We start from the raw sequence: 27811 nt of genomic DNA, 5'->3' as shown, positions 1-27811 counted from the left end.
TAGCCATGGTGCCTGGCACATAGCAAGTGTTCAGTAAACAGATGTTTGTTGACTTAATAAATCAATGACATGCTAGCTAATTCATGGTCTCCTTTCTACCACATACAAATAAAATATTGGCACTTTCAGGATTAATATCCTGTAGGTCAGTGGACTTGTGATCTGTAAGAATGAAAATATTGGGGGATATTAACCTTTTGCAATAGAGATAGTTTAAAAGAGTTAAGGCATTGTGTTTCTTGGAAGAAATAAAGTATTAATAGGAAAACTAAAATTCTAACTTGTATGGTAAAATATAAGCATCTTCTGTCGCAGCTAAGCACAGGGCCCAGTGGGAAGAAAACACAGGGGAGTAAAGTTTTGATGTGTACTGTATGATTTACTCATAAAGCCCAGGAAAGGCCTAGGGCCGCCAAGGGCAATGGGAAATTAGGGAGATTAGGCAAAGGGAATTTAGGGGCAAGGAAGCACGCACTTAGTGGATCTGAATGGGACTGAAAAATCTCAGGCCCTCCAAAGGGAGTCACAAATAGGGCAATACATTGTGCATGAGAAGCAGAGAAGAAGGGATTTCAGAGACAATTTGGTCCAGTCCTGTCACTAATGAGAGTGCTCTGAGGAGAGTATGATTGATTCAGAACCGCACGAGTACAAGTCTCAGAACCCTTATATCAGAATCATGCCTCCGATTCAGGAGCGTGCAAGTGAGACCTCTGAACTGGTTCTTGCTGCAATGACCAACCCTTCTACGGAAAGTCTGTTCGAGGCCGTGGGCCAGAGCTGCCCCTAGACAGGCAGAACTGGCAAGAGTCGTCAGAAGGCTAAGGTGGCTGAACTGGAAGGTCCCTCGGGCTACAGCAGCAGGGCAAGAAAGTTATTTTGGGTTGGTTATGCCTATTAGGTCTAGGATTTGGTTTTAGGTCCAAGCACTATTCATAAGTAAGCTGGGTTTGTATCCTAGCTCTGCCACCTGGTAGCTGCCTGATCTAAACAGAGGGACTCACTCTCCTCACTTTCCTCGTCTTTGAAACAATAGCTTAAGTGACTATGAGCTCTGGTATCAGCACGACTCCTTGTTCTGCTGCTGCTCAGAAGCAGGTTGACTGCGGAAGTCAGTTACCGCTTTGTTCTTCAATTTTCTCAAATGTAAAATAAGGAAAATAAAGTTACTTACTCACAGAGTAGGTGTGTTGGTTAAACAATACACGTACAGCGTAGAACAGCGTGTGGTACATAGTAACTCCTCAATAAATCACCGATTATTATTGTTGGCTTTACTTTAGGGTTAACAAAAAATAATAATAATAATAATACCCATAACCCTATCACTTTAACACATTGTTTTCTTTTTTTATTTCATCTTTTCAGAATTTACCCATGTATATGTATGCTTGTAAATATATATATATGTTTATATATATATATATATTTATATTAGGGTTGTAATAATATATGTATAAATTTACCCATGTATATGTATGCTTGTATATATATGTATATATACATATATATACATATATATATGTATTTTTACATATTACAGAATTTACCCATGTATATGTATGCTTGTATATATATATATATGCATATATATACATATATATACACATATATACATTTATATTAGGGTTGTAATAATATATGTATAAATATATGTATATTAGAGTTGTAACCATGACTCATATACCACCTAGTGTTCTGCTTTATTCATTTAACTTTATATCATAAACATAAACTCTGCATAGTTTTCACAGTTATCCTGCATACCTCACTGGACCATAATGGTTAAGCTTTTAGGTTGTTTTTAGCTTGTTTTTTTTAAAGCAAAATCAAGGCCTAAACACACTAAGGAGAATAAATTGGGGGTGGGAAGAGATTCCATATGCCATCTTTGCTTTTCAGGAGTGCACTTGCCCTTCCTGTGCCCCTATTCTGCCACATTTGGCATACTCATCCCAAGTAGAGAAGAACTCCTGGAGCTTTCAAATACTTTCTGCTCAGAGAAGCAAATACCTGGTTTACCGCATCCCACTGTAGCAGTAATTTTGAATGCTATCGTACATCTCTGTAGGAGGGTTTCATTCCAAAAGAAAATGTCAAGGTCAAGCAATAACAAAACCAAAGGAAAGGCTCTTTAACACTGTGCTTAGAATCCTAGTTAGGATACTTTAGGGACATAGGAGCTGCCCCTGTCCTGCAAATAATATTTCCAGGTCATAGTGGCCCTTGGGGTTGGTTGAGACCTTGCAGTAGATGCTTCATCAATTTCAGCATCTCTGAAATATACAGTTCTTGCCAACACATTAATATCTTTTCTCTTAAATAGTTTGTTTTATGTAAGATTGATATTTGTTTCAAGGTTCCAACAGAAAACATGATTAGAATATTTTGAAATTAGGGGCGCCTGGGTGGCACAGCGGTTAAGCGCCTGCCTTCGGCTCAGGGCGTGATCCCGGCGTTATGGGATCGAGCCCCACATCAGGCTCCTCCGCTAGGAGCCTGCTTCTTCCTCTCCCACTCCCCCTGCTTGTGTTCTCTCTCTCGCTGGCTGTCTCTATCTCTGTCAAATGAATAAATAAAATCTTTAAAAAAAAGAATATTTTGAAATTAGGATATTTGAACAGCGTTTAACAGAGGGCCTATTTATAAAAGTGGACAAGAAACCACAAAGGGAAGTGAAGTTTATCCCTGCCCTTGTAACAAGGAAGCTCTTACTACGCCTATGTACGAAAGCCCAGAATCCAGAAGGCGAGTTGCACAGCAAGGGCCAGCTAAAGAGGAAGAATGATGGCTGAGACTCAGCTAGCACCAGTACGGCCGGGCTTACAGGAAAGACGCTCTCCTCCCTGCTCTCTTCTCCTCCAGGATCTCCATTGGCCAACACCAACTCGAAGCTAGAAGGCAAGGGGCCATTGTGTGGTCACTCTGGCAAGTCACCCATGGCACCGGGCAGGGTGGAGAGTAGGTCCGGGGAAGGGGGGGCAAAAGGAAGAAATCTGGCACAAAATTCTTGAGAGGTACATTTCTCAAAGGGCACAGACCATACTTTAAATTCCTAGCTTGCTCGAGTTAGACGTGAACATACAAATAGTTCTCATTTGTAAATGGGGATAATAATATTATGACTAAAATGAAGCTATGGTCACTCTAGGAAGACCAGCCTTAGAAAAGGCAGTAGAAGAAGTTCACTTTCATGAGAAGGTAGCAGAGGGCGTGTGGGTGAGTCGAAGGTACTTTCCCTAAGATGGTACTCTCCCTAATTCACCTCGCTCACCGTTAGCAGCTGCTGCCTCTGGAGAACCAGCTTGTGGGTAGTTGTGGTGGAAAGCAGCAGAGGGTCTATGAAGCAGCTTACTCTAGTTAATCTTTCCCAGTTACCTTTAAGTTCCTCTTAGCTTGCAGTTCTTGGAAATACCTTTTTCTCTCCACTGCTCTGTAATTGCCAATAAGGAAGCTCTGAGCTACCCCATAAGCTGTCCAGCACCTGTTTGACCAACCCTCTCTGCAGCTGTGGACCACCTGGAGAGGAACAAAAGCAAAACAAAGGGCACCTTTTCCCCCCCTGCTCCGAGTGTGGGTCTCCCAGCGTCCTGCTACTCTTTAACTGCTTCTTCAGACTAAAATGGAGAGGAGATGGGCTTCAGGCAGTCTCTTCTGGAAACAGAAAGTTGACGTTCAGAAGGAAGCCTCGTGGATGTGGAGTGGAGGATGTTTCCTCTTTCACTGACAGGTTCTCTAGTTTTATGCCTGTACCCACATGGGAATTCAGAAGCAGAAGTGTGGACACAGGAAGGAGTAAGTAAGGCCTGAGTTGGCAGGAGAGGCAAGGAATCAAAACCTCAGGTTAGTGTCTTAACCCACATTATGGTTTGCCTTATGCACATTTCTATGTATTAAGGCTGAGATATACAATTATAATTTTCCCTAAATACAATTTCAATGGTACCCAATTATAAAAGGTGTGTAAAGAAACAGTAAGATTCCTGAGTCACCAGCATCTGAAAGTAAGGCTGAGGTCCTTTGTCGGTGCCTATGGCACCCTTGGGCTGGCACTTTCTGAATCTTAAAATTGAATGGGATATTAAACATCCTTTCCTCAACCTTCCAGGAAGGCCATTTGTCACTTCCAGCGAAATAAGCCTAATTATCTTTTAAGCAGCCTGCTCCTTTTTTAACTACTCTTTTTGTTTAAACCACTTTAAGATATGATTGGCATTTTAAAAAACTGTACATATATAATGTATACAACTCGATGAGTTTGGTTATAAGTATGCAACCACGACCGTCACCGTAATCTATGCTATAATATACCCATCGCCTCCGAAATTTCCTCTTGCTGTCATTATTTATTCATTATTACTGTTAGAAAGTGTTGCCTGATACTTGCATTTTGTCTAAATGTAATGTTCACATCCAAATAAACTTCTCTACACCATTAAGAGGAATAAGAAAATTGTAAACTTCAGATATCTTGAGCTCAGACTTGGAGGAAGCAGTTGCTTTTGAGATTAAGTGCTTAATTAACCATTAGCCTTTGCTTAGAAAGACGAAAGAAGGTTTGAAAATATATATCCTCTATGATAAATTTTAAGTTGAATCTATACTTATTTTATATGTTGTCATTTTTAAAATGTGTTTATTATTTTCTATGTTTTTTAAAATGTATTTTAATTGGATTTAATTAACATAGACTGTATTGTTAGTTTCAGAGGTGGAATTGAGTGATTCATCAGTTGCATACAACACCCAGTGCTCTTTACGTAAAGTGCCCTCCTTAATGCTTATCACCTAGTTACCCCATTCCCCTCCAGCAACCCTCCGTTTATTCCCTATAGTTAAGAGTCATCTTATGGTTTGCCTTCCTGTTTCCCTCTTATTTTCTTTTTCCTTCCCTTCCTCTGTGTTCATCTGTACTGTTTCTTAAATTCCACATATGAGTGAAATCTTATGGTATTTATCTTTTTCTGACTGACTTATTTTGTTTAGCCTAATACCCTCTAGTTCCATCCACATTGTTTCAAATGGCAAGATTTCATTCTTTTTGATTGCTGAGTAATATTCCATTGTAGTCTATTTATTCTATTTTTTAGTAATAATTTTTTATTACGTTATGTTAGTCACCATACAGTACATCCTTAGTTTTTGATGTAGTGTTCCGTGATTCATTATTTGCATATAACACCCAGTGCCCCATGCAATATGTGCCCTCCTTAATACCCATCACCGCCTATCCCAATCCCCCACCCCCCTCCCCTCCGAAGCCCTCAGTTTGTTTCCCAGAGTGGGGCAAAACTTTTAGATAACACCAAAAGGTTTGGGGGTTTTTGCTAATTTTTCGGTCTTGAGATCATGGATGTTTATCAAAGGAAATGGTATTTGTTGGGAGTGTTTGTTATAGAAAACTGATGCTCACTTCATGTTGGGATCTATGTTTGCCACTGCGGTTTGGTCTAATTCCCTAACCTTCCAATGACTAGGCTGCTGATTATTACCTTGCTGATCTCTGATGTGTTGACTTAAGTACCAAAAGACTTTACAGCCCTTACAGAGTTAATATAGCTAATGGCTTTCCTCTTAGTAAAACATTTTATAAATATAATAAAATGACCGTTGATTAACTTTATAATACAAAGTAGAATCTCAATTTTTCTCAATAAGAGTAAAGACTAACACACATATAAATTTTAATAGGCTTTAAAATTAGCCAATTGTTAATAGAAAAGCCCATATAACTTATTATATCACTTTCATATTTTTAAATTTAGGTCTATATAGATGTATAATATCTGAGAGACTGTTGAATGGTGACCTTTTTCCTAGTAAATATTCTACTTTTGTCTGGAATTTCATTCCATAATATGCTAGAACCACATGGTACCCCAGCAAACCATAGCACAATATCTGCAAGCATAAATGACTATTTTCTCAATAGAAATAAGTGCTAATAAATATTGACTTTGGTATTAAAAGGCAATTAGGCCAAAACAACCTGAAATTCTGCTTTCTGATACCAAGAGTGAACTTCGCTGAGATTACTGTTTCACTCACCAAAAATATCATAAGAATACTCAGGGGAGTTACTTTTTTTTCTTAATGTAACTTTCAAAATGAAAATAACAGAAATGTGGGAATTGAATATAATTCAGCTAGGTATCTCAGCACTCTGTATGAATTTGCATTCTAAGTAAGTTGGTTACATTATGTATTTTAAATTTTCTGTGATTTAATTCATGCTAAGCAGTATTATGCCATTACAAACAGATTTTTTACATCGACCTTCTACCTAGTGAAAAGAAATAACAGATCCTTTCACCTTTAAATCAGGAGACTGTTTCAAGTTCACTAGTCCAAATATCCAAGTACATTTTGGGTACTTCTCATCAAGCATATGAAAGCATGTGAAATCATTTCTTCACTCCTAAAACCTGTGATTTCTTTCTCCCACAAGGCACACCTCTGGTACTTTTTCTTACTGACAAATTGGAATTATAATAAATCCAAATGTTTGCCCCCATAACTCCAACTCCTGCTTCCATATGAATCTTTCCCTACAGGAGTCTAATCTCTCACTTAAACTTAGATTAGCACTGTGCTGGACCACAGGACAACTCCCTTTGCATTTACTGATATCCTTTCAAACTCAACATGTCCAAATGTGAGTATATCTTTCTCTCACAATATCTCCATCACTAGGCCCATTCTGTTACCCTGGCATTTTTCCAAACATAACTTTTCTTCTTTGTGCTTGGAATGATTTCCCCACCTTCTTTTCCCTTGTGAGATAATCAGCTCCCCATTATTGGTCACGTCATGGCAGAGGCTGAACAACCTCACAATCCGTCAAGGATACTGGGTAATAGGATGGGCTGGATGGTGTTTAAGGCCTCTCTCAACTCCTATATTCTAAGAGTGCCTACATCTCCCAATTCCTGAAATGAGGTGATCTCCCGGCCTGTTAGATCTAAGAAGTTCTATGTCCTCCTTGCTCTTCTTCCAACACCCCCATAAATGATCCTCTCTCATACTTAGCTTCTTCTATATGTGAAACTACAAGTGAAATTATATTTGAAATTAAAAATTGAAATTGTAGGGCCACCTGGGTGGCTCAGTCAGTTAAGCATCTGCCTTCGGCTCAGGTCATGATCCCGAGGTCCTGGGGTTGAGCCCTGCATCGGGCTCCTTGCTAAGCAGGGAGCCTGCTTCTCCCTCTGCCTCTGTGTGCGCTCTCTTTCTCTCTCAAATAAATAAATAAAATCTTTATAAAATTGAAACTGTATTTAAATATCATATTTAAATATCACTGTTGTATTTGTGAAGAGCGTTGAACTTTTTCGCCTACTGGTTAAGAATTGTTAGTAGTTGCTTTGCTTGCTTGCTCCTTTAAAAAGAGATGTTGCTCATTCTACTTGTCTAGATTGGTTCCCATCCGATTTCCTGCTGCTCCTACATGAAATTCTAAGGCAGCATGCAGATACATACACACACACACTCATTTTCCTTGTTTCTGGACTTCCAGTCCATTCATAGTACTGCACGACTTGGTACTCTTTCAAATTTTTTCAAATATATTAGCTCTCTGGCTGCTTGAAGGTGGGATAATACAATGAAAAGCATATCTTTTCTCTTCTATCACCCAAACTGTCCACTCCCAAATCCACATAGTGATACTATGGATTTTCAGAGGGCCACTGAGACAAAAAATGATTTTTGCCTTTGTAGTGGGAGCATTTATCAGTTTAGTTATGTTTAGTTATTTATTCTCATTCATTTACTAATTCACTCATTCATTCCGTAAACATTCATTGAGGGCTTCCAGTACGACTAATCCTGTGCTGAGTTAATCCTTAAGGACCTTATTGTTTAATAAGGAAGACAAATAGTAAGTCTTTTGGTGCTGTAAAAAGTAAGTCTTCCCAGAACATAGAAGACCTTTAAAAGAAAGAGCTGTTAATTCTACTTGTGGGAACAGGAATAGTTTTATGACGATATCACAAAAACTTTAGGTAAATCTTAAAAGGCGTACATTCTTAAGGTAGGCAAATGGGAGCAGGAGATTCCATCAAAAAGGGCAGCATCGGCAAAACACACCAAAGTACAACATACAGCACATTCCTATGTGTGTGGATGCTCGTGCGTAGGGAGTGAGGATGGTAAGAGATCAGGCAGGAGAGAAGTCAGCAGTCTCAAATCACTGAACTTTTTTTTTATTTAATAACATTTTTATTATATTATGTTAGTCTCCATACAGTACATCCCTAGTTTTTGATGTAAAGTTCCATGATTCATTACTTGCGTATAACACCCAGTGCACCACTGAACTTTTTTTTTTTTAGGATTTTATTTATTTATTTGACAGAGACAGACAGCCAGGGAGAGAGAGAACACAAACAGGTGGAGTGGGAGAGGAAGAAGCAGGCTCCTAGCAGAGGAGCCTGATGTGGGGCTCGATCCCAGAATGCCGGGATCACGCCCTGAGCCGAAGGCAGACGCTTAACGACTGCGCCACCCAGGTGCCCACACCATTGAACTTTTTGTGTGATATTCCAGGAGCTTGGATTTTAGCCTGTGAGCAAATAAGAGTGGCACAATCAGACTGATTAAAAACAAGAAGAGCAAGGATAATACAAAGTATCCGGCTGGGATGAATACTTGGATGGGGAAGCCATTCACCCAGATGGGCATAAAGGATGAGAATTAAGTTTGGAACAAGTTTTGAACAAGCTCACAGTACCTATGGGACATAAATATAGAAATGTTCAGTGGGCAATGGTTGGGGAAAGAGGTCTGAAGATGAGATCAAGATCACATAATGGGTAAATCTTAGGAAGGGACGAGACCATGTAGAGGAGGTACAAAGACTGGAAAAAGAAGAGAAGGGAAGGGAACAAAAAGGAAGAAAAGGAGGGGAGCAAAGAAGAAAAGAAACAGAGAGATCTAGGACATACATGAGGAACATTGTCATTTAAGAGACTATTAGATAAAAGGGATAACAAGAAAGAAAGATCAGGGATGAAGTAGGACAGAAAAGAAACATATGACCCGCAGTAAGTAACTCAGAATATTTAAGTGATATGTTTTTATAAATATCATTGGCTTTGCAGTTAGAGAAAATTGACCAGTGAAAATCAGTGGGCCAGTGAGGTTTGCAAAAATTGAAGAGGGAATGGTATTCCCTGGCCATAGTTCCATTCTTTCTGACCCCTCCCTTCCATGAGGGTCAATTGGCAGAAGCGAATGAGCCAGCTGAAGGGCAAGAAGAGAAAGGCAATGTTGGTATCCAACAAACTTGAGATGGAGTTTCTAGAACTTCATGAAGAACTACATTGTGATTGTGATTAGGTTTGCAGTTGAAATTTTAGATTTATTAGAGAGATTTCACATCTCTGCTATATTGAGTCTCCTTATTTACAAGCACAGTATTTCTCTTCATCATTAAGCTGTATCATTTTATAGTATAGGGATTTATAGAAATTAATACTATTGGGAATATAATTATTTTTTTGCCCAGGGATGTCGTGTGCATTCTGCATTACTTTTTTGTATTCAAACCATTTCTTTTAAGATAAATGCAGATTTATTTCAGTCAAAGAAAGACAAATATCATATAATTTCACTCATATGTGGAATTTAAGAAACAAAACAGATGAACATAGGGGAAGGGAATGAAAAATAAAGTAAGATAAAAACAGAGAGGGAGGCAAACCATAAGAGACTCTTAACTCTAGGAAACAAACTGAGGGTTGCTGGAGGGGAGGTGGGTGGGGTGATGGGGTAAATGGGGAATGGGCATTAAGGAAGGCACTTGATGTAATGAGCACTGGGTGTTACAGCAACTGATGAATCACTGAATTCTACCCCTGAAACTAATAATACAGTATCTGTTAACTAAATTGAATTTAAATTAAAAAAATTTTTTTAAAGAAAACGCAGATTTACATGTAGTAGAAGGAATAATACAGGGAGATTCTGTGTACTTTTTACCCAGTTTGTGCCAATGGTAACACACCTGCAAGAGTCTAGTATAATATCATAACCAGAATATTGACATTGATAGAGTCAATACGCGGAATATTTTTTCTATCAGCACAAGAATCCTTCATGTTGCCCTTTATAGCCACATCCCTAGAAATCATTAATCTGTTGATACTTGGACAATCTTGTCACTTCAAGAATGTTATGTAAAGGGAATCATACAGTCTGTAGCTTTCTGTGATAGGCTTCTTTTTCATTCAGCATAATTCTCTGGAGATTCATTCAGGTTGTTCTGTGTATCAGTAATTCATTGCTGTTTATTGTTGAGTTGTATTCCACTGTATGGATATAACACAATTTATTTAACTATTTCTCTTCTTAAGGACATTTGGATTGATTCCAGTTTTGAGCTATTCCAAATAAAGCTGCTATAAACATTCATGTATAGTTATTTTGTGTGTGTAAATAGAAACCTTAATTTCTCAAAGATAAATGCCAGGAGTGCAATAACTATATTGTATGTTAACTGTGTATGTTAATTTAATAGAAACTGCCAATATATTTTCCAGGGTGGCTTTAAATTTTACATTCCCACCATCAATGATCCAGTTTCTCTGCATCCTCATCAGCATTTGGTGGTCTCACTGTTTTATTTTGCCCATTCTAATAAGTGTGTAATAATAATACCTTCTTTTTTTCTCAAAGATTTTATTTAAATTCTAGTTCAGTTAACATACAGTGTAATATTAGTTTAAGGTGTAGAATTTAGTGACCCATCACTTACACACAACATCCAGTGTTCATCACTACAAGTGCCCTCCGTAACCCATCACCCATTTAAACAACCCCCTACCCATATTCCCTCCAGTAATCTTCAGTTTATTCTCTGTATTCGAGTCTGTTTCCTGATTTGCCCATCTTTCCACCATGTTTATCTTTTCTGTTTCTTAAATTCCACATATGAGCGAAATCATATGATACTTGTCTTTCTCTGACTGACTTATTTCACTTAGGATAATATTCTCTAGCTCCATCCATGTCCTTGCGAATGGCAAGATCTCATTCTTTGTTATAGCTGAGTCATATCCCAACATATGGATGTGTGTGTGTGTGTGTGTGTGTGTGTGTGTGTGTGTACCACATTTTCTTTATTCATTCATCAGTGAATAGACATTTGGGCTCTTTCCATAACTTGGCTATTGTTGATAATGTTGCTATAAACATCAGGGTGCATGGGCCCCTTCAAATCACTATTTTTTTTTAAGATTTTATTTATTTATTTGACACAGAGAGAGAGACAGCCAGTGAGAGAGGGAACACAAGCAGGGGGAGCGAGAGTGGAAAAAGCAGACTCCCAGCAGAGGAGCCTGTTGTGGGGTCGATCCCAGGACTCCGGGATCATGCCCTGAGCCGAAGGCAGACGCTCAATGACTGAGCCACCCAGGCGCCCCCAAATCACTATTCTTGTACACTTTGGATAAATACTTGGTAGTGCAATTGATGGCTCCTAGGGTATTTCTATTTTGAACTTTTTAAGGAACCTCCATACTGTTTTCCAGAGTGGCTGCGCCAGCTTGCATTCCCACCAACAGTGTGAGAGGGTTCCCCTTTCTCTGCATCCTCACCAATATCTGTTGTTTCCTGCCTTGTTCATTTTAGCCATTCCAACCAGGGTGAAGTGGTATCTCATTGTGGTTTTGATTAATATTTTCCTGATGGTTAGTGATGTTGAGAGCATTTTTCACATGTATATTAACCATTTGTATGTCTTCTTGGGAGAAATGTTTGTTCTTGTCTTCTGCCCATTTCTTGATTGGATTTTTTTGTTTCTTGGGTATTGAGTTTGATGAGTTCTTTATGGATTTTGATACTAGTCCTTTATCTGATATGTCGTTTGTGAGTATCTTTTCCCATCCCATAGGTTGCCTTTTAGTTTTGTTGATTGTTTCCTTTGCTGTGCAAAAGGTTTTTTTCCTGATGCAGTCCCAATAGTTCATTTCTGCTTTTGTTTTCCTTGCCTCTGGAGATGTGTCTAGCAAGAAGATGCTGCAGCCGAGGTCAAAGAGGTTGCCACCTGTATTTTCCTCTAAGATTTTGATGGATTCCTTTCTCAAATTAAGTCTTTCATCGATTTTGAGGTCACTTTTGCGTATGGTGTAAGAAAGTGGTCCGGTTTCATTCTTTTGCATGTGGCTGTCCAGTTTTCCCAACACAATTTGTGAGGACTGTCTTTTTTCCATTGAATATTCTTTCCTGCTTTGTCAAAGATTTGTTGACCATAGAGTTGAGGGTCTGTTTCTGGGTTCTCAATTCTGTTCCATTGATCTATGTGTCTGTTTTTGGACCAGTACCATACTGTCTTGATGAATATAGCTTTGTAATACACCTTGTAGTCCAGAATTGTGACACCTCCAACTTTGGTATTCCTTTTCAGCATTCCTTTGGCTATCTGGGGTCGTTTCTGGTTCCATACAAATTTTAGCATTGTTTGTTCCAGCTATGTGAAATACACTGGTGGTATTTTGATAGGTATTGCATTGAATGCATAGATTGCTTTGGGTAGTATAGACATTTTAACAATATTTATTCTTCCAATCCATGAACATGGAATGTTTTTCCATTTCTTTGGGTCTTCCTCAATTTCTTTCATAAGTGTTCTATAGTTTTCCGAACACAGATCATTTACCTCTTTGGTTAGGTTTATTCCTAGGTGTCTTATGGGTTTTGCTATAAATGCAAATGGGATTGACTCCTTGATTTCCCTGTCTGCTGCTTCATTATTGGTGTGTAGAAATGCAACAGACTTCTGTGCATTGAGTTTATATCTTGTAACTTTGCTGAATTACTTTCAGTTCTAGCAAATTTTTTGGTGGAGTCTTTTGGGTTTTCTGCATACAATATCATGTCATCTGTGAAGACGGAAAGTTTGACTTCTTCCTTGCCAATCTGGATGACTTTTATTTCTTTTTGTTGTCTGGTTGGTGAGGCTAGGACTTCCAGTACTATGTTGAGCAACAGGGGTGAGAGTGGACATCCCCGTTGTGTTCCTGACCTTGTGGGGAAAGCTCTGTTTTTCCCACTGAGAATAGTATTAGCTGTGAGTCTTTTGTATATGGCCTTTATGATGTTGAGTTATGTTTCTTCTGTCGCTATTTTCTTGAAGGTTTTCATCAAGAAAGGATGCTATGCTTTGTCAAATGCTTTTTCTGCATCTGTTGATAGGATCATATGGTTCTTATCCTTTCTTATTAATGTGGTTTATCAGCCCTGAGGCCCAGGAATAAATCCCACTTGGTCATGGTGAATAATCCTTTTAATGTATTGTTGGGTCCTTAGCTAGCCTCTGGGTGAGAATTTTTGCATCCATGTTCATCAGCGATTTTGGCCTGTAATTCTCCGGTTTGGGGATCAAGGTAATGCTGGCCTCATAGAATGAGTTTGGAAGTTTTTCTTCCATTTCTATTTTTGGAAGAGTTTCAGAAGAATAGATATTAATTCTTTTGTAAATGTTTGGTAGAATTCCCCTGGGAATAGACTGTGAAACCATCCAGGCTTGGACTCTTTTTTATTGGGTGATTTTTGATTACTGATTCAATCTCTTTGCTGTTACGAGTCTATTCAGATTTTCTATTTCTTCCTGATTTATTTTGGTAGTTTATACGTTTCTAAGAATTTATCCATTTCTTCCAGATTGCCTAATTTATTGGCATATAATTACTAATAGCATTCTCTTATAAGTGTATTTCTGCTGTTCTGTTGTGATCTCTTCTCTTTCATTCATGATTTCATTTATTTGGGTCCCTTCCCTTTTCTTTTTGATAAGTCTGACTAGGAGTTTATCAATCTTGTTAATTCCTTCAACGAACAAGCTCCTAGTTCCATTGATCTGCTTTACTGTATTTCTTTTAAATTTTTTATTATGTTAGTCACCATACAGTACATCCTTAGTTTTTGATGTAGTGTTCCATGATTCATTGTTTGCGTATAACACCCAGTGCTCCATGCAATATGTGCCCTCCTTAATACCCATCACTGGCCTATCCCAATCCCGCACCCCCCTCCCCTCTGAAGCCCTCACTTTGTTTCCCAGAGTCCATAGTCTCTCATGGTTCATTCCCCCTTCTGTTTACTCCCCCTTCATTCTTCCCTTCCTTCTCCTACCAATCTCCCTGCTATTTCTTATGTTCCATAAATGAGTGAAACCATATGATAATTGTCTTTCTCTGCTTGACTTATTTCACTTAGCATAATCTTCTCCAATCCTGTCCATGTTGCTGCAAATGTTGGGTAATCGTTCTTTCTGATGGCTGAGTAATATTCCATTGTATATATGGACCACATCTTCTTAATCCAGTCTGTTGAAAGCCATCTCGGCTCCTTCCATGATTTAGCTATTGTGGACAATGCTGCTATGAACATTGGGGTGCATATGGCCTTTCTCTTCACTACGTCTGTATCTTTGGGGTAAATACCCAGTAGTGCAATTGCTGGGTCATAGGGTAGCTCTATTTTTAACTTTTTGAGGGACCTCCACACTGTTTTCTAAAGTGGCTGTACCAACTTGCATTCCCACCAACAGTGTAAGAGGGTTCCCCTTTCTTCACATCCTCTCCAACATTTGTTGTTTCTTGTCTTGTCCATTTTTGCCATTCTAACTGGCATAAGGTGGTATCTCAAGGTAGTTTTGATTTGAATTTCCCTGATGGCTAATGATGCTAAACATTTTTTCATGTGTCTGTTAGCCATTTGTATGTCTTCATTGGAAAAGTGTCTGTTCATATCTTCTGCCTATTTTTTGATGATTATTTGTTTCTCATGCATTGAGTTTGAAAAGTTCTTTATAGATCCTGGATACCAGTCTTTTATCTGTAGTGTCATTTGCAAATATCTTCTCCTGTTCCGTGGGCTACCCCTTAGTTGCTCTACTGTATTTTGTTTTGTTTTGTTTTCTGTGTGATTTATGTCTGCTCTAATCTTTATTATTTCCCTTCTTCTGGATTTAGACTTTGTTTGCAGTTCTTTCTTCAGCTCCTTTAGGTGTAACATTAGGCTGTGTATTTGAGACATTTTTTGCTTCTTGAAGAAGGCCTATATTGCTATATACTTCCCTCTTAGGACCACCTTTACTGCATCCCAAAGGTTTGGTTCTGTCATGTTTTCATTTTCACTTACTTCCACGTATTTTTTAATTCTTCTTTAATTTCCTGTATGACCCATTCATTCTTTAGTAGGATGTTCTTTAACCTCCATGAATTTGTGGTACTTCCACATTTTTTCTTCTGGTTGACTTCAAGTTTCATAGCACTGTGGTCTGAAAATATGCATGGTATGATCTCAGTCTTTTTGTACCACTTGAGGCCTGATTTGTGACCCAGTGTGTGATCTTTTCTGGAGAATGTTCCATGTGAACTCACAAAGAATGTGCATTCTGCAGCTTTAGGATGAAAGGCTCTGAATGTATCTGTGAAGTCCATCTGATCAAGTGTGTCATTCAAAGCCCTTGTTTCCTTGTTGATCATCTGCTTAGATCTTCTGTCCATTGCTGTGAATAGGGTGTTAATGTTTTCTACTATTATTATATTACTATCAATGTGTTTCTTTCAGCTTGTTATTAATTGATTTATATATTTGGCTGCTCCCAAGTGAGGGGCATAAATATTTATAATTGTTAGATCTTCTTTTTGGATAGACCCCTTTATTATGATATAGTGCTCTTTTTCATCTCTTTTTTTTCAATAATAATTTTTTATTATGTTATGTTAGTCACCATACAGTACATCCTTAGTTTTTGATGTAGTGTTCCATGATTTGTTGTTTGCGTATAACACCCAGTGCTCCATGCAATATGTGCCCTCCTTAATATCCATCACCGGCCTATCCCAATCCCGCACCCCCCTCCCCTCTGAAGCCCTCACTTTGTTTCCCAGAGTCCATAGTCTCTCATGGTTCATTCCCCCTTCTGTTTACCCCCCCTTCATTCTTCCCTTCCTTCTCCTACCGATCTTCCTGCTATTTCTTATGTTCCATAAATGAGTGAAACCATATGATAATTGTCTTTCTCTGCTTGACTTATTTCACTTAGCATAATCTTCTCCAATCCTGTCCATGTTGCTGCAAATGTTGGGTAATCGTTCTTTCTGATGGCTGAGTAATATTCCATTGTATATATGGACCACATCTTCTTAATCCAGTCTGTTGAAGGCCATCTCGGCTCCTTCCATGATTTAGCTATTGTGGACAATGCTGCTATGAACATTGGGGTGCATATGGCCTTTCTCTTCACTATGTCTGTATCTTTGGGGTAAATACCCAGTAGTGCAATTGCTGGGTCATAGGGTAGCTCTATTTTTAACTTTTTGAGGGACCTCCACACTGTTTTCTAAAGTGGCTGTAGCAACTTGCATTCCCACCAACAGTGTAAGAGGGATCCCCTTTCTTCACATCCTCTCCAACATTTGTTGCTTCTTGTCTTGTCCATTTTTGCCATTCTAACTGGCATAAGGTGGTATCTCAATGTGGTTTTGATTTGAATTTCCCTGATGGCTAATGATGCTTAAACATTTTTTCATGTGTCTGTTAGCCATTTGTATGTCTTCATTGGAAAAGTGTCTGTTCTTGTCTTCTGCCCATTTTTTGACTTGATTATTTGTTTCTTGGGTATCGAGTTTGAGAAGGTCTTTATAGATCTTGGATAGTAGTCCTTTATCCGTAATGTCATTTGCAAATATCTTGTCCCATTTCATGGTGCCACTTTGTTTTGTTGACTGTTTCCTTTGTTGTGCAGAAGCTTTTTATCCTGATGAAGTCCCAAAGTTCATTTTTCCATTTGTTTCCCTTGCCTTTAGAGATGTGTCTTGAAAGAAGTCACTGTGGCCAGTGTCAAAGAGGTTACTGCCTGTGTTCTCCTCTAGGATTTTGATGGATTCCTGTCTCTTTCCCAGGAAAGGGATTTGGGATCTGCATGGAGGTTGGGAGGAGCAGCTAAAAGTAAGAGGAGCTCTAGAAACTAAAGCTTCAGGTCCCAAATACCCAGAAAAGAGAGGAAGATTTAAAAATTAAACACTAAGAGAACAAAAGCAAAAGAACACTGAGCAGAAGATGTAAGTTGGGGACCTCCCATCTGGCAGAGAGCGCCAACCTGTTCTGGACAGAGAATTTATAAAATCCCTTGTAAGCAAGAGGAACTAGTATTTACCATTAAAGGAATACTCCTCCAAGAGGTAAATTAAGAAAGTCAGGCGTATATTCAGCAACTTCATGCTACAGAGTAAAAAAAGAAAAAAGAAGTCTGCTTAAAAATTCATGTAAGTGTCATCCTCTGACATAGTCCAAACTCACCTAAAAATGAAACTGTCTTTACTCACAGTAGAGACCCTGAAACTCGGGAGAGCTTGTCACTTACTGGCTTAATCTTAGAGAAGAAACTGGGGCTGGGGCTGGGGCATGGACTGCACACATTGGAAGGAAATCAGGCCAAGGAGGAGCTCCAAGACCAGTAGAGCCCAGGGATGAACATTTCTGGAACTACAGGAGTCCGTCCTACCTTGAGCAAAGGACAGTGATGAATGCCACGTCTTGCGGTCAGTAAGCCGTCTCTAAGGAACAGACATCTGCTCGTGGACAGGAGGGTCTGCAAAAGAAACATGCACCCCAGGAAAATTGTAAAATTCAGGAATCCACAACTCTGTCAAAGACATCTTCCTTCCATTCCCTTCAGCGCTTTTGTCACTATACCCAGGACCATCTGGTACCAAAGATGCTAGTGTTCTGGCCTTCCTCCACCCGGCCCCAGTTCTGTCTTTGGGTGTGCGTCTCTTGAAGTGGCCAGAAAATCCTTCCTCACCCCTACCTCAGAGGAAAATTTTTCACAATGAAAAACTTCAGTCCAGAGAGAGAACGCCTATTAGTTTCCATTCTAGTTTTCCCGAAGAAGATATCTTCTAGAACCAAGGAGGTTTATTCTTTCTATATATGCTTTTTTTTTTTTTCTTCCTTCTTCTAAAAGAGTATGGTGTTTTCTGTTTTTTGCAGTTTGGGACATATCTTAGTATCCTGCCTCAGGGTGTCCTGTCCTCAGGTCCCCATGTACTTGGTTCCTCCCTGAACTGCTCAGATTCTTAACACTTGTAGACCTACGTGGGGGGCAGGGGGGAGAGTCCCCAAGATAGTCCTGCACAAGGTGAATTATTCAACTGATGGAAATACTGAAGCAATATGTTCCCAAGTCTCTGCCTTTTGGACTCAAATCCTTGTTTCCTTCCCCAGATTAAGGAAGTTCTCAGCTATGATTTGCTCAAATAAACCTTCTAATCCTCTCTCTCTCCACCCCCCTTGGGGATCCCAGTAATTCTGACATTGTTATGTTTCACGGCATCATTAATCTCTACACTCCTTTTCTCATGTGCTACTAGCAGCCTATTTGTGTTTTCCTCCACTTTCTTCTTTTCCATCAGCTTGTATTCTAGGTCACTAATTCTCTCTTCAGCCTCATTCACCCTGGCTGTTACAGTATCCGGTTTAGACGGCATCTCACTCATAGCATTTTTAAGTTCTGCCTGATTAGATCTCGTTTCTGCTCTTAGAGATTCTATATTATCACTAATGCTTTTTTCAAGCCTAGCTGTTTTCTTCATGATTGCTATCCTGAATTCTATCTCTGACATTTTGTTTATATCCATATCCATTAGTTCTGTGGCAGATGACATTGTCTCTTTTTCTTTTCTTTGTTGAGACTTCCTCCTCCTAGTTAGTCTGTCAATTAATGGTTGAGTGAATGAACAGTGTCCAAAATATCAACCACGACCCAAGATGCACCCTGGCAAAATCCAGAGTGGTCAGATGCCACGACCAAAAAAAACGAAGTCAAAATGAAACACAAGAATAAAATTTATAAAATTTAAAAAATGTTAAAGAGGAGGTGAGGGTGGGGGCTATAATCTCTCAGGATGGACAAAGTAGGGTGTTTGCAGTTGTTCCTGATGTATTTTGGTCTGTGTGTTAGAGGACACTACTTCCCAAAATTACAAGGAAAGTAAACGTGTGTGTGTGTGTGTGTGTGTGTGTGTAGGTAAAATTGAATAGTGAAAAATTTGGTGTGAAAAAATACAAGTTAAAAAGCTATTATGAACTATCAGTTGATATAATAAACATCTAATTGAAATGAGAATAAAGTAAAAAGAAAAAACAGAGAAAGCATACGAGAAAGAACAAAAGAAAAAGGGAGTTTTGTCTGAAAAATACACAAGCTGTGAGGCAACGCCTGGAGCTCAATATACTATTTTCCCGCGGCGTTGGGACTTTCCAGCGTTACGGGGTCCATCGGGTTGTCATCCTCTCGCTCTTCAAGCCTGTCTTCTGGGGAAGGGGCCTGCTGTGCTGTTTCTCAGGTCACCCTGCCTGTGAGGAGTTGCCTGCCCCTGTCGGGGGGAGGGGCTCAGTGGAAACCCGGACGGCTGTGCTTTTGTTCCCTGGCGGGCTTTCTGGGCCTCTTCGGAGGGTCAGAGCAAAACTCGCTGCAGCCAAGTATCTGTCCCGGAGCCGAGAGATCACGGTCTGCTTTCTTCACTCTACCCTCCAGGATGAGCAGCCGCTGTTTCCGGACGCGCTGCCGAAAACCACAGCTGCCCTCGGTGTGCTCCCACAGTGACTTTCTCGAAGCTCATCCCAGGGACCCAGGAGCGTCCCTGCCCTTTATGCTTCTAAAACCTCGCGCCCCCGGGGCTTGAGTGCGACCCGCAGCTCCTGGATCCTGTCTGGGCGCTGCTCCAGAGCCCTTGCCCAGCCACTACCACTCTGCGAGTTTTTGCCCAGTCGGGGGTGCAGACTCCTGATGTCTCCAGGCTGCCCAGGGGAAGAGCGAGTCTCTACTGGCTGGGTTTGCAGTCTGGCGATCCGAGCTGAGAGAACTTTCCTGGGCTCGCTGACCATAACCTGCTTCCTGTTCCCACTGCTGCGGTACTCTGCCAGTGCAGGAAGCCCCCTTCGCTCTGAAGCTTCTTGTATCCCGAGAACACAATGCCCTACCTAGAATTCTCCCTTTTCATTTCCGAGCCCCTTTCAGAGAGGGATGTCGCTCCCAGTACAGATTTCTAAGGGTTCCGCTTTTGCGCTCTGGTGTTCTATCACTTTCCAGGAGCCAGCTTATGGAGGCTCCCTCCCCCTTCTGTTTATCTTCCGATATCTCCCCGCAGATTCACGACCCAGTCCTTCCTACATTGCAACGAGCAGTGCTTTTCTGCTTGTAGAGATCCAGATATTTACTCTTACATCTCAGGCTGATCTCATGGGTGTTCAGAATATTTTGGTACATACCCTGCTAAATTCAGGAGATCAGTTGAAAGGGGTCCTCTATTCCTCTGCCATCTTTCCTCTCAAGTATAGTGGGCCCTTTCTCCAGAAGAACAGCACAACCCCCCCCCCACACACACACACACACCACATCTACCAGCCATAGGGTTCTAAAAAGTTTCAGTTCTAGTGGAAGTACCACCAGGTCTCATTTAACAAGCAGTCCAGAACACACCAAGTTAAAACTTACCACACTCTGGCCACGGACAGACACTTCCCACTGCAGGCAAGGAAAACCTCTGCAGATGACTGACCTGAGGGATAAGGCAGCCGTAACACAGCAGGAGAGTATGTGAGTGCATGCTGCACACACCAGAGACTCCCTGAAGTGCCAGGCCCTGGGGACTATCTGGTCTCTTCTTCACAAAGCCATTACTCTCAGGAGCAGGAAACATAACAGGCTTTTCTAACACAGAGAAGAAGACAGAGACCTAGACAAAACGCCAAGATGGAGGAATTCATTCTAAAAGAAACAAGAAAAGGTCATGGCCAGAGAGCTAATCAAAAAAGATTTAAGTAATATGCTTTATGGAGAATTTTAAACAACAATCATAAGGATACTCACTCAGTTTCAGAAAAGCATGGATGACAACAGTGACACCCTTTCTACAGAGAGTAAAGAGTTAAAGTCAGAAATGAAGAATGCAATAACTGAGATTTGAGATCTGAGTAAAATATAACTGAAAACTGACATAACCCGGGAAAGAAACAAACATCACAATCCAGGAGGCACAGAAAACTACCATCAGGGGCACCTGGGTGGCACAGCGGTTAAGTGTCTGCCTTCAGCTCAGGGCGTGATCCCGGTGTTATGGGATCGAGCCCCACATCAGGCTCCTCCGCTATGAGCCTGCTTCTTCCTCTCCCGCTCCCCCTGCTTGTGTTCCCTCTCTCGCTGGCTGTCTCTGTCTCTGTCGAATAAATAAATAAAATCTTTTAAAAAAAGAAAGAAAGAAAACTACCATCAAAATCAACAAAAGCAGGCCAACACCAAGACATATTGTAATTAAATTTGCCAAATACACCAATAAAGAAAAATATCTTAGAAGCAGCAAGACACAAGAAAGCCCTAAATTACAAGAAAAGACCTATAAGGCAGATCTCTCAACAGAAATTTGGGAAGCCATGCTGAAGGGGAAAAAAACCTAAAGCCAGGAATACTCTATCCAGCAAGGCTATCATTCAGAATAGAAGCAGAGATGAAGAGTTTCAAAGACAAACAATAAAGGAGTTTGTGACCACTCAACCAGCCCTACAAGAAATATTAAAGGGGACTCTTTGAGTGGGAGGGAATGACCAAAGTGACAAACACAAGAAAGGAACAGAGAAAATCTCCAGAAACAATGACAAAATAGTAACAAATGGCAATGAATACATATCTATCGATAATTACTCGGAATGTAAATGGACTATAAATGCCAATCAAAAAACATAGGGTGTGAGAATGGATAAAAGCAAGACCCATCTATATGCTGCCTACAAGACTCATTTATTTATTTTATTTTTTTAAGATTAAGTTAGTGTATTATTAGTTTCAGGGGTAGAATTTAGTGATTCATCACTTGCATATGGTATCCAATACTCATTACAACAAGTACCCTCCTGAAGGCCCATCACCAATTTATCCCATTCCTGCACCCACCTCCCTTCCAGCAACCCACAGTGTTCCCTGTAGTTAAGAGAGTCTCTTATGGATTCCTTCCCTCTCTGTTTTTCTCTTACTCTACTTTTCCTTCCTTTCCCTATGTTAGTCTCTTTTGTTTCTTAAATTCCACATGAGTGAAATCATAAGGTATTTGTCTTTCACTGACTGATTTTGCTTAGCATAATACCCATGCTTGCAAATGGCAAGATTTCATTCTTTTTTTTTTTTTTTTTAATTTGACAGAGACAGCCAGCGAGAGAGGGAACACAAGCAGGGGGAGTGGGAGAGGAAGAAGCAGGCTCATAGCGGAGGAGGCCAACGTGGGGCTCGATCCCAGAACTCTGGGATCACGCCCTGAGCCAAAGGCAGACGCTTAACGACTGAGCCACCCAAGCGCCCCAAGATTTCATTATTTTTGATGACTGAATATATATACAAATACGAACCACCTCTTCTTTATCCATTCATCTGTCCACGGACATCTGGGCTCTTTCCATATTTTGCCTATTGTGGACATTGCATGTGACCCTTCAAATCATTAGTTCTTTATCCTTTGGATAAATTCCTAGCAGTGCAATTGCTGGGTCCTAGGGTAGTTGTATTTTGAATATTTTGAGGAATCTCTATACTCTGTTTTTGTGTCTGTTTTTGTGCCAGTACAAACCTGTCTTGATGTTTACAGCTTTGTAATACAGCTTATACTCTGGAATTGTGATGCCTCCAGGTTTGGTTTTCTTTTTCAACATTACTTTGGCTATGCAGGGTCTTCTCTGCTTCCATAAAAGTTTAGGTATTGTTTTTCCAACTCTGTGAAAAAACGCTGGTGTTATTTTGAATGGGATTGCATTGAAAGCATAGATTGCTTTGGGTAGTATAGACATTTTTAACAATATTTGTTCTTCCAATCCATGAGCACGGAATGTCCTTCCATTTCTTTAAGTTGTAAGATTGTATAGATATCCTGAAAACAAAATGTTTGAGAATCACTGACTGAGCAGTGAAATAATGTAACAAGACCACTCAGTGCAGGAGAAGAGGGATCAGGACAAAGTCACAAATCCCTGGGTCCGTCTCTCGGGGTCCAGCCGCGAGGGCGGTGGCTTGGGCGGGAAAGCCCAGTGTTAGGGAGTCCGCATCTCCCCTGGTTTCACTCCTCTCTCAACCTGTCAGGTCCTCCTGCCTGGATCCTCGTGACGCGAACCCAGTTCGCACTCGCATTGGGTGTCGGGTTTCTAGAGAAACCAATCAGCGTTCGGGTGTTTTCACTCGCCTCGGGGCGACTCGGCTGCTCGCCCGAACAGGTTGTTGCCAGCCATTCGTCCCCCAACCCTCCTCCTGCCGCTGCTGTCGGGGGCCCTGGCCCTGACAGACCCCAGGCCTGGTGAGAAACCGCCTCAGCGTGGGAGGAGGGAGGGGGCCGCCGGACCCAAGCGCTGCTCCGCCGCCTGGCACTCACCTCCGCCCCACTCACACCTGGGTCCCTACTCTTCTCCGACCCACTGGCCCTTTTCCGTCGCCCGAACCTCCCTCGCCCCCTGCCCTCCCGGCCGCCTCCACCTGCGCCCCGGGCCCCGCGGCGGGAGGAGGGTCGGACGGGGTCTCAGCCCCTCCGCGCCCGCAGGCTTGCACTCCCTGCGGTATTTGGGCACCGCCGTGTCCCGGCCCGGCCGCGGGGAAGTCGGCTACGTGCACTACACGCAGTTCGCGCGGTTCGACAGCGACGCAGCGAGTCCCGGGATGGAGCCGCGGGCGCCGCGGGTGGAGCAGGAGGGGCCGGAGTATTGGGACCCGGAGACGCGGGACTCCGGGACCTGCACACAGACTCCGGAGGGAAACTGAACGAAGTGCGCGGCCACTACAACCAGAGCGAGGCAGGCGAACAACGCGGGCAGGGAACAGAGCACGACCCCTATCCCCACGGACGGCCGGGGTCGCCCCAAGTCTCCGTGGCCGAGCGACACCCCGAGGCTGCGGGACACCGTCGCCCCCCGGAACGGGGAAGAACCCTTAGGGACTCTACTGGGTTTGGTTTTCAGTTTAGGCTTTAATGACGATCGGTTGTAGTGGGCCGGGGCCGGGGTCTCACACCTTCCAGAGAATGATAGGCTGATGGGCGCTTCCTGCGCGGGCACCTTCTGACGCCTACGACGGCGCGGATTACATCGTCCCGAACGACGACCTGCTCTCCTGGACCGCGGCGGACACCGCGGCGCAGATCGCCCGGCGCAAGTGGGAGGCGACAGGTGAGGCTGAACACTACGGGAACTATCTGGACGGCGCGTGCGTGGAGTGGCTCCGCAGGCACCTGGAGAACGCGAAGGAGACGCTGCGGCGCGCAGGTACCGGGGTCACGCCCCCCCCATCTCCTCTCCACTGGGCCTGGCTTCCCGCCAGGAAGGGAAAACGGATTCAGTGTCAGCACCGCCCCTCCCACGGGTGGGGAGAGGGAGATCCGCCTGGGTGTTCGTATTCCTAAGAGAGTGACTCACCCAGAGGGCCGATTTCTCTAAAGGGCAGTTGAGAAATCCAGTCTCTCCCGGGAGGCAGGTGGAGACCATCCCTGAAATAACCCATCAGAGGTCCCCTCCACCCTGGCAGTCCCCTTGTAAACCATGACTTTCCCTCTCAAGGCCTTGGTCTCCATCTGAGAACATCCTTGGAGGTCTGACGCCCGGTTTTCTGAGTCACGGACGCTCCACCGAAGTCAGGACCCTTAGTGTGTGCCCTGCACGCTCCCGTCCTGGGACCTCTCCCTGCCTCTACGACATTACTCCAGATCCCTGAGTCTAGGCTGTTGTCAGAGTTTTGTGCTTTTCCCTTCTAAACCAATCGTCCTTTCTATCCTCAGGATGGTCACAAGTGCTGCTTTAGTGACTCACGAAGGTAACCCAAAGTGTTGATTTTCTGATTCTTCTTCCTCAGAACCCCACAACACACATGTGACCTGCACCGCTTCTCTGACCATGATGTCACCCTGAGATGCTGGGCTCTGGGCTTCTACCCTGCGGAGATCACCCTGACCTGGCAGCAGGATGGGGAGGACCTGACCCAGGCCACAGAACATGTGGAGACCAGGCCTGCGGGAGATGGGACCTCCCAGAAGTGGGCAGCCAAGAGGAGCAGAGATACCCGTGCCACGTGCAGCATGAGGGGCTGCCTGAGCCCCTCACCTAGAGATGGGCAAGGAGGGGTTTGGTGTGGAGCCTCTTCTCAGAGAAAGTAGCTTTTCTGCAAAACATCTGAGAAGTCATGACTCAAGCCTGAGGTCTGGGTCCCCCACCTTCCCTTCCCACAGCTGCTGCCTGAGCCCACCATCCCCACCATGGGCATCATTGCTGGCCTGGTTCTCCCTGCGGTCACGGGAGCTGTGGTGGCGGGAGCATGATGTGGAGGAAGAAGCACACAGGTAGGGAAGGAAGTGGGAGGGGAATTTGAGTTTTCTTGTCCCACGGAGAGGTTTCAAGCCCCAGGTAGAAGTTTGTCCCACCTTGTTCACGAGAAGTACCACCCACATACCTGTGCTTGCCCACCTGGAGCCAATTGCTAACGCTCACTCTTTAGTAAAGACTTGTGCAAATGAAGGACAAATTTTTCACCTTTATGTTCTGGTGTTGGGGACCTGATCCCCAGCAGTTGAAGGTCAGGGACAATTCCCTGATGTAGACAGACCTCCAGAAGACAGTTTGGTCCAGTGCCCCCGCATATCCTTTCTTCGTGTTTTCCGATACAGTCATGAGTCTTCAGTTAACAGTTCTGGAAACTTCATTTTGATACAGGACTAGGGTTTCCTCTGGATACCATGACCAGCCTTCTCCCTGGCCTCTGACATGATGCTTTCTTCCCACGAGTGGAAAAGGAGGGAACTACTCACAGCAGACTGAAAGTAAGTATGGAGGGAGTGATCCTTGAGACCCTGGGATAGTGTAGACAGGACCCCATGGGGAGCTCACCCACCCCATAGCTCCTCCTTTAGTCTCACCTCCTGTGGGCTCTGAGCACATCCTGTTTGTTCTACCCCAGACAATGACAGTACCCAGGGCTCTGATGTGTCTCTCATGGCTCCTAAAGGTGAGACCCTGGAGGGCCTGAAGTGGGGAGGGGTTGGGGCAGAGGGGACATGACTGGGTTATGAGGACTCTTCGAGTGGGACAGTATAAGCATTTAGTGGGCTGTGGAGATGTCAACATTTACATGATTGACCTGAATTTGTTCATGATTATTTTCTTTCACAGTGTGAGCCAGTTGCCTTGTGGCGGACTGAGTGATACAAGACTTGTTCACACTCCCACTTTTTTAACATCAAAAGTGTGGGACGTCTCTATCTGCTAACGGTGTCTGAATTGTGTCTGTGTTCCTATTAGCATAACGTGAGGTGGGGAAACTGGCCCACCCCCACCCATCATGACTCCTCCCCAAACTGACCTGTGCTCTTCCCTGATCTGCTTTCCTGTTCCAGCAGAGATGGGACTGGGTCATCTCCATCCCTGTCTTTACTTCATGTTTGGCTGAGACGTAATATTTTACTTCCCTATTGAAAATCTGGATATGAATTTGTGTTTTCTATTCTTGTCATATAGAACTGATGTGGTAATAAAGGACTCCTAAAGTTGAGACAGGAAATAAATGGAAGCCCAAGAACCTTCCAGAAGCTGCCTGATTGCTGTGCTGTCTATTGTAGGTGGGACAGGAGAGGCTGTGAGTAGCCAACAGTGGACAGACCTGTGCCTGGTGAGTATTCAGTGTATTGTGGGCTTTAACATGGTCACTCCTCAGCTAAGTCATTTTTGCTATTCCCTGGTCCCTTCAGTGGAAACTTGTTACACCAGGACCTGTGATCACAGGGACTCAGACACCACCTGTCTCTAGGACCATGGGCATCAAGAGAGCTTCCTTGACCAGGTCAACCTAGGCTCCAGCTTGGATCAGGCCCTCAGCCCCCAACTTTTGGGTGGGTTTTTTTCTTTGTTTATATAGAGAATGAGGCCTATTCTTATTCTTGTGTCCGAGTTCTGGTCTCATGTTCCTCTGGTGTCCCCCAGTCTGTGACCATCACAGGGGTCCTATGGCCTCTCATTGTTTCCACAAGGCCCAGTGAGCCCCTGCACACAGGAGTCTCTATGGTATTGCAAGATGAATTTTCAGACCATCCATCTCTTCTCCTCCAGGGCTGTTCTGGATCATTCTTTCCATCTTTCCATCTTTTTTAAAAAGCAGACTCTGGAGTTAGAAACAGGATCTGATCGTTTCTCATCCTTATTAAATTTCAGTTTGTCGTCTCTGCTCACCTACCTGCCCCCACCCTTAGATCTAGTGATCCTTGTTCTGGTTCCAGTCCTAATTCATAGAGTTATAAAGCGGTGACTAATTTGAATCCATTCCGTGTCTGGAATATATGATCCATAGGCTATGTACAACTTTTCTGAATGGAGAACTGTAATTGTTTCCTGTGCTGCGTAGGAGGGATGCTGTGGAATAGAGGCAATGCAGCGGGGAGACCAGCAATGGGGAGGAAAGTGGCAGCTGCCACGAACAGCTGTGGCCTCACGCTCATCTAGAAGACGTGCTCTATGCGGATCATTCATTGAACTGATAACTGTCAGATCCAGGAACGTTATTTTAACATCTAGGACACCTCAGTGAAAAACAGGCAAAATTTGCCCACCTCGTGGGGCTTATGTTCTAGAGTAAGGGGCAGACTGTATGCTAGTAAATAAGGGAAGTGTGTATGTTAGAGGTTGGGAGTACTGCGGAAGGTGACCCGGAGAGGCGCCTGCGCTGGGAAGGGGAAGATGGCTACTTCGCTGCAGCAGAGTGAGCCTCACCGAGGCGCCCTTGAGAGATCTGAAG

General features: G+C 42.7%; 1 protein-coding gene across 1 annotated transcript; it reads left to right on the top strand.

The window, feature by feature from the left end:
• The first annotated feature begins 625 nt into the window (after window positions 1–625).
• LOC113264228 (HLA class I histocompatibility antigen, A alpha chain) lies at window positions 626–26830 on the top strand. Its single transcript, XM_048225754.2, is given in 15 exon segments — window positions 626–755; window positions 3152–3219; window positions 23201–23345; window positions 23586–23792; window positions 23795–23872; window positions 24071–24094; window positions 24097–24303; window positions 24887–24907; window positions 24910–25074; window positions 25077–25159; window positions 25272–25340; window positions 25343–25370; window positions 25812–25847; window positions 25985–26032; window positions 26643–26830. Coding segments are annotated over 15 exon segments (1497 nt in total).
• Window positions 26831–27811: the final 981 nt, after the last annotated feature.

Source organism: Ursus arctos, unplaced genomic scaffold (assembly GCF_023065955.2).
Source record: "Ursus arctos isolate Adak ecotype North America unplaced genomic scaffold, UrsArc2.0 scaffold_31, whole genome shotgun sequence".
NCBI classification, from domain to species: domain Eukaryota; kingdom Metazoa; phylum Chordata; class Mammalia; order Carnivora; family Ursidae; genus Ursus; species Ursus arctos.
This window is presented reverse-complemented; position numbering and strand designations above follow the sequence as displayed.